The 7,066-nt window shown below is 39.4% G+C and overlaps 1 protein-coding gene across 1 annotated transcript; it reads left to right on the forward strand.

The window, feature by feature from the left end:
- Positions 1–5,157: 5,157 nt before the first annotated feature.
- Positions 5,158–5,777, forward strand: LOC117071161 (40S ribosomal protein S15a-like). Its single transcript, XM_033190896.1, has one exon. The coding sequence runs from the start codon at positions 5,216–5,218 to the stop codon at positions 5,705–5,707; it is 492 nt and encodes a 163-aa protein (XP_033046787.1). The 5' UTR covers positions 5,158–5,215; the 3' UTR covers positions 5,708–5,777.
- The last annotated feature ends 1,289 nt before the right edge of the window (positions 5,778–7,066 follow it).

Here is a 7,066-nt window from a genome sequence, read left to right on the forward strand (position 1 = left end):
TACACCTGTAGAGGGCACTTATGAATGGAGTTTGCAGGACTGGAAGTTGCTCTGGGTGAGTCAGTGAATGGTGAGTGAATGTGAAGGCCTAGGACATTACTATACACCACTATAGACTATAAACAGTGTTTAGGCTATACTTAATTTCTTTTCTTTTTCTTTTTTTTTTTTTTTTTGAGATGGGAGTCTCATTCTGTTGCCCAGGCTGGAGTGCAATGGCACAATCTCAGCTCACTGCAACCTCCACCTCCTGGGTTCAAAAGATTCTCCTGCCTCAGCCTCCTGAGTAGCTGGAATTACAGATACCTGCCACCACACCCAGCTAATTTTTTTAAATTTTTAGTAGAGACAGGGTTTCACTATGTTGGTCTGGCTGGTCTTGAACTCATGACCTCAAGTAAGCCGCCCACCTCTGCCTCCCAAAGTTCTGGGATTACAGGCATGAGCCACCATGCCTGGCCAATTTCTTGAAAAATGTTTTCTTCAATAATAAATTAACTTTAGCTTACTGTGACTTTTAAACATTATAAATTTTTAAGTTTTAAACGTTAAAAGTTTTTAAGTTTTAAAAACGTGTTGACTGCTTCATAACACTTAGCCTAAAACACAAACACATTTTACAGATGTACAAAAATATTTTCTTTCTTCTTATCCTTATTCTACACATTTTTTCCATTTTCAAGTAATGAGCTGTAGAAATGATCCCTGAAAGTATAGTCTTCTCTATTTTTGTTTTCTATTTAAAAATTTTAAAAATTTATTTTGTACTTTTAAAACTTTGTTGTTAAGAACTAACACACACACACACACACACACGCACACACACACACTAGCATAGGCCTGCATAGAGGCATAGAGTCAGGACCATTAAGACGTCACTAGGTAACAGAAATTTTTCAGCTCCATGATTATATTATTGCACCACAGTTCTATCATTTACTAATATGTTGTTTTGAAGCACATGACTGATACACACACACATACATACATATATAAAGATTATATATATAAATGTTAAATTCAAAAGCATCTGTAGAACAATTACTAAAATGATAATATGTGAGAGCTTCATGAAGATAAAGACCTTACTGTCTTCTTTACTTCTTTTGTGCCAAGAATCTGGAAGGGTCCCTGGCTCATAGTAGGTGTTTGGCTACTATTCATTGAATTTATGAGTATTCATTAATTATGATAAAATAAAGTAATACTAAGTATCATTAAAAGTGGGGCGATGAGCCTGTGATCTTCCTGATAAGATACAATTTGAAGTACACAGCACTACCTATAAAATATTCTTGCCAAAATAGTAGAACATGAATCTAATTAAGGTTTTAGAACTAAGCTCCAGTTTACAGAAAATGAAGAAACATACAAGTTAAATGATACTTTGAAGAAGCAAACATAAATCCAGAATATGGGACATCTTATAGAATAATTGACCTGGTCTCTAGAACAAGCCAATGGCATGGGGATAAAAATGAGAAAGAGGTTTAGGAGACATAACAACTAAATTCAAACACACTATAAAAAGAGTTTTTGGAAACAATTATGGAAATTTATTCATAAAATCTTGTTATATGATACCAAAACTTATTGCTAATTTTGTTAAATATGATAATGGCCTCATGGCCATATAAGAAAGTGTCCGTTTTTTGTTTAGAGATACATAACGAAGCAAGAGGTAGGCTCCCATGGCATTGGGAATCTCCGCCCATGTGGCTTTTCAGGGTAAAGCTTCCCCGTAACCCCTCCCAGCTGCTTTCCCAGGCTAGTATTGAGTGTCTGTGGCTTTTCCAGGCACACGGTGCAAGTTGTTGGTGGAGCTACCATTCTGGGGTCTGGAGGATGGTGGCCCTCTTCTCACAGCTCTGCCAACCAGTGCCCCAGTGGGGACTCTGTGTGGGGCCTCCAACCTCACATTTCCTTGCCACACTGCCCCAGCAGAAGTTTTCCATGAAGATTCCGCCCCCGCAGCAAACTTCTGCCTGGACATCCAGGCATTTCCATACATCCTCTGAAATCTAGACAGAGGTTCCCAAACCTCAATTCTTGACTTCTGTGCACCCACAGGTTCAACACCACATGTAAGCCACCAAGGCTTGGGTCTTGTACCCTCTGAGGCAATGGCCTGAGCTGTATGTGTCGCCTGAGTTGTACATTGGCCTCTTATAGTCACAGCTGGAGCTGAGGTAGCTGGGTCACAGGACACCGTGTCTTGAGGCTGCATAGAGCAGGGAGGCCCTGGCCTGCCCACAAAACCATTTATCCCTCCTAGGCCTCCAGGCCTGTCATGGGAGGGGCTGCTGTGAAGGTCTCTGACATGCCCTGGAGAGACATTTTCCTCATTGTCTTGGTGATTAACATTTGGCTCCTCATGACTTATGCAATTTTCTGCAAGCAGCTTGAATTTCTCTCCAGAAATGGGTTTTCTTTTTCATCGTATCATCAGGCTGCAGTTCTCCAAACTCCTATGCTCTGCTTCCTCTTGAACCCTTTGCCACTTAGAAGTTTCTTCTGCCAGATACCTTAAATCATCTCTTTCAAGTTCAAAGTTCCACAGATCTCTGGAGCAGGGTCAAAATGCCACTAGTCTCTTTGCATTGCAAGAGTGGCCTTTACTCCAGTTCCCAACAAGTTCCTCATTTATATCTGAGACCACCTCAGCCTGGACTTTATTGTCCATATCACTATCAGCATTTTGGTCAAGCCATTCACAAGTCTCTAGGAAGTTTCAAACTTTCCCACATCTTCCTGCCTTCTTCTGAGCCCTCCAATTCTCTAGGAAGTTCCAAACATTTCCACATTTTCTGTCTTCTCTGAGCCGTCCAAACTGCTCCAACCTCTGCTGTTACCCAGTTCCAAGGTCGCTTCCACATTTTTTTGTATCTTTAGAGCAACACCCCAGTACCCAGTACCAATTTACTGTATTAGTCCGTTCTCATGCTGCTAATAAAGACATCCCAAGACTGGATAATTTATAAAGAAAAGAGATTTAATTAACTCACAGTTCAGCATGACTGGGGTGGGCCTCAAAAAACTTATAATCATGGCAGAAAGGGAAGAAAACATATCTTCCTTCACATGGTGACAGCAAGGACAAGTGCTGAGTAAAAGGGGGAAAAGCCCCTTATAAAACCATCAGATCTCATGAGAACTCCCTCCCTATCGTGAGAACAGCATGAAGGTAACCGCCCTAATTACATTACCTCCCACCACGTCCCTTCCGTGACACATGGGGATTATGGGAACTCTACATAATGAAGGCTGTAGAAGTAAAACGATATGTTGTCTATGATTTGATTTAAAGTGCTTTAGCAAAGAAAAACAAAAGAAAAAGGAACAGATGATACAACAGGAAAATCTTGATAATTTTGAGGTGTGAATGAGGTATATATGGGGGTTCATTTTCTATTCTCTTGATTTTTGTGCGTGTTTGAAATTTTTCATAAAAAATGGGAAGAGAATAGAGCATATTTTCAGCTTTTTCTAAACTGCTGAGTCTTAAGTATCTTTGCACATTATAATGTGCACATTTACATGGAGAAACACTTCCTAGGGGACAAGGTGAAATGGTGGAAAGTGCCTTGATTTAGGAGTCAGACAAACGTGGTTTGAATCCTAGCTGCATTCCAAGGACTTGAGGAGGAAGGGAGCATGCCTGTAGCAAAGGCAGCAAGGGCAGAGGAATGACTGGTTTCTAACACGTGTGTGTGTGTGTGTGTGTGTGTGTGTGTGAATATATATATACACACACACATATACACATACATGTGTGTATATATACACACACACACACATATATATATAGGATATATATAGGATTCCTGGAAGACGACTAAGTCTTGAGGAGTGAAAGACATGGTGATTTGTTTTGAGGCATGTTGAGTTTGAGTTAAGGTGTCTTTGAGACATACAAGAAGTGATGTCAACAATGCAGTTCATGTCAAAGTCTGGAGCACAGATGAGAGAACAGTATAAGTCTACTAGTTTGATAGAAAAAGGCAGTTTACCTTTAGATGTTTCCATGTAATTGTGTTGCTGCTGCAGCACATGGAAGTATTTCACAGCTATAATACCTATGAGAAGCAAGAACTCATATAAAGCAATATAAAGCTGTGTTTTATTTGTTTCACAAATGAGCAAGTTCATTTTTATAGGAAAGCAGTTACCTTTCTCCTGCTTTTCATCTTTTACTGCAGATGTGGGGAATTCTGGCAGTAGCTGAGACCCTTTTGAGCCAAGTCTGCCTTTACTTGTCCCTATTATTACAGTTTATTTTTTGTGATGTGAATCTGCCAGTTACTAGTTAGATAGACTTTCTGTTGAAGGAGTTTGCTCTGAATTGCACTCTAGCAACACCTAACCAGGAATGCCCCTTCTATCCCATTAGAGAAAGCCACTAAGAGAACTGTTAAAATTATCTAAGTGTCAGATCCCAAGTTGTTTTAGGTATAAAGCAGAATGAGGTAAGCTGGAGTGGGAGGTAGCGAGTGATGGTGGTAATGAGGATGTAACTTCCCATCCCATTTTTAAGAAAGTCTGTAAAATGTTGCTTATGAAAATGACTTGGTCTCGTAAAGGGGTATAACTGCTTCAGAGCCTTTCAGAAACTCAGATGTGTCCTGTGGTTAATTGTCCATTTTTGGCTTAGTTTTGCTTAGCCTCCCAGAGAACCATTTTAATAACACTGTATTTTTAACTGGGAAAAAATAATTTGATGGTGCATTAATTGCTCCTTTGATGACATTTTGAGAGTTCACCACTTGTTCCCTTGCTACACCTACCTATTCACTTCTAGCTTTTCCTAATGTTTTCTTAGTTTTGCAGAGCAGTATATGATAGTCAATAAAAATTATCAAAACACTACCTCTGATTTATCTAACTGTTTCTCCTGAAGCCTTTGGCATGATTTCACGTGTACAATTTCACCAGAATTTATATGACATTTCTGTCAAAGAGTTAGGGAATGACAGGTGCTACTATTCTCATTTTTTGATAGGAATAAGAGCGACAGAGTTAGTAAATGTCAGAACCAGGGCTAGAACATAGGTGTTTTTATTTCTATCCTAACATGGGAGAAAGAAAGACAGACAGATAAAGGATAAAGAAGGGTGTAGAAGAAAGACCAGCAAATAAAAAGTAAAATGAGTTTGTCTACTTATTCCTTCAAGAAACTAAAACAAATCATCTTCAATGTTCCCATTCCTGAGACTACATGATGAATGATGAATGGTTACACGCCAGGAGCCAAAGCTCTAGTGGGAGAGGCAATCCCATAAATATTCTAGTATACACGATTTCTTTCCTTGCTGCCATAATTGTGCACATGAATGTCCTGGCTGATGCTCTCAAGAGCATCAACAATGTCAAAAAGAGAGACAAACACCAAGTTCTTATCAGACTGTGCTCCAGAGTCATTATCCAGTTTCTAACTGTGATGAAACATGATTACACTGGCAAATTTGAAATCATTGATGATCACAGAGCTGGGAAAATTGTTGTGAACCTCACAGGCAGGTTAAACAAGTGTGGAGTGATCAGCCCCAGGTTTGATGTGCAACCCAAAGACCAAGAAAGATGGCAGAATAATATGCTCATGTCTCATCAGTTTGGTTTTATTGCACTGACCACCTCAGTTGGCATCACGGACCATGAAGAAGCAAGACAAAAACACACAGGAGGGAAAATTCTGGGATTCTTTTTCTAGGGATGTAATACATGCTTATAAGAAAAATGCCTCAATGGACCAAAAAAAAAAAAAAATTGCAGTATAATGGAAGAATTAAAGAAGTGCCATGGGAGAAATAGTGAGCAAAATGAATTATAACATCACAAAAAAATTTTTTTTTGAGATGGAGTTTTTGCTCTTGTTGCCCAGGTTGGAGTGCAATGGCATGATCTCGGCGCACTGCAACCTCCACCTCCCACGTTCAAGTGATTCTCCTGCCTCAGCCTCCAGAGTAGCTGGGATTAGAGGCATGTGCCACCACGCCCAGCTAATTTTGTATTTTTAGTAGAGACAGGGTTTCACCATGTTGGCCAGGCTGGTCTCAAACTCTGACCTTAGGTGATCCGCCCTCTCGGCCTCCCAAAGTGCTGGGATTACAGGCGTGAGCCACCACGCCTGGCGTACATCAAATATTTTTTGCCGATGGTCTCACTTTCTCAATTCCAAATATCTAAGATCTTCTCATTAGTTTGTCTTGTAGTGGATACCATGTATTATCTGATGTTATTATTTTGTATTCAGGCACCATTGTCTCTTAATACTATTTTGCCCACATTTTGGTATAAGATTTCTTGATTTTTCTCAAAGTAATCTTTGAGATCCTCTCTTAGTCACATTTTGCCAGTGATGTCATTTTAAACTTCCAAGTTTTCAATTTCATGCTCTTAGAATTATGGCTTGTAGAGCAGGATAGGACTACAGGGGACTGTCCAGCCCTATCCCTTGGACTCCACTTGTATCACAATGGCAAGCCTTGATGAAGCACTATGTTGTACTGATGAACTTCCAAAACTGTCAGCTTTCCACATTACAACCTAGCCAATCAAGGAATAATTAATGGACCAGATACTCTTATACCTGCCTAGTTAAAAAATATACATTTCAGAAGACCTTGTTACAGGGTTAAAAAGCAGATTGGTTGGATTTGAGTAAGGAAAAGGCATAGTAACTAATGTGACTTATTTAATAAAATATAATTAATCCTCTCCACCTAATGTATCATGCTACTTAGTGTGTGTGTGTGCATGTGCACGTGTGCACACACATGGGTGAATTGTCAAATAACAAATCACTTCCTTACATTTGAGGTGTGATGGCTCACCTATTCATATGGCCAATTTGAAGAGAGAAGTTCACCTAAATACACAGCTATTCAAAAAGCATTTATTGAGAAGTTACAACATTTAAGGCAACTTTTGATACATGGGGCATACATATAGAGGTACCCAGCTCCTAGTGTGGTGGCACTGTGTAAATGAATTAATAAGATAATTTGTTAATGTGAAGGCTGTTTTATAAATTATGAAGTGCAAGCAAAAATTCTACTATTGTTACAAA

This window comes from Trachypithecus francoisi, unplaced genomic scaffold (genome assembly GCF_009764315.1).
Source record: "Trachypithecus francoisi isolate TF-2019V2 unplaced genomic scaffold, Tfra_2.0 Lachesis_group3, whole genome shotgun sequence".
Lineage (NCBI taxonomy): Eukaryota > Metazoa > Chordata > Mammalia > Primates > Cercopithecidae > Trachypithecus > Trachypithecus francoisi.

Excerpts from the sequence above, each read along its gene's own strand:
- LOC117071161 (XM_033190896.1), top strand. The coding sequence starts at position 5,216 with ATGATGAATGATGAATGGTTACACGCCAGGAGCCAAAGCTCTAGTGGG.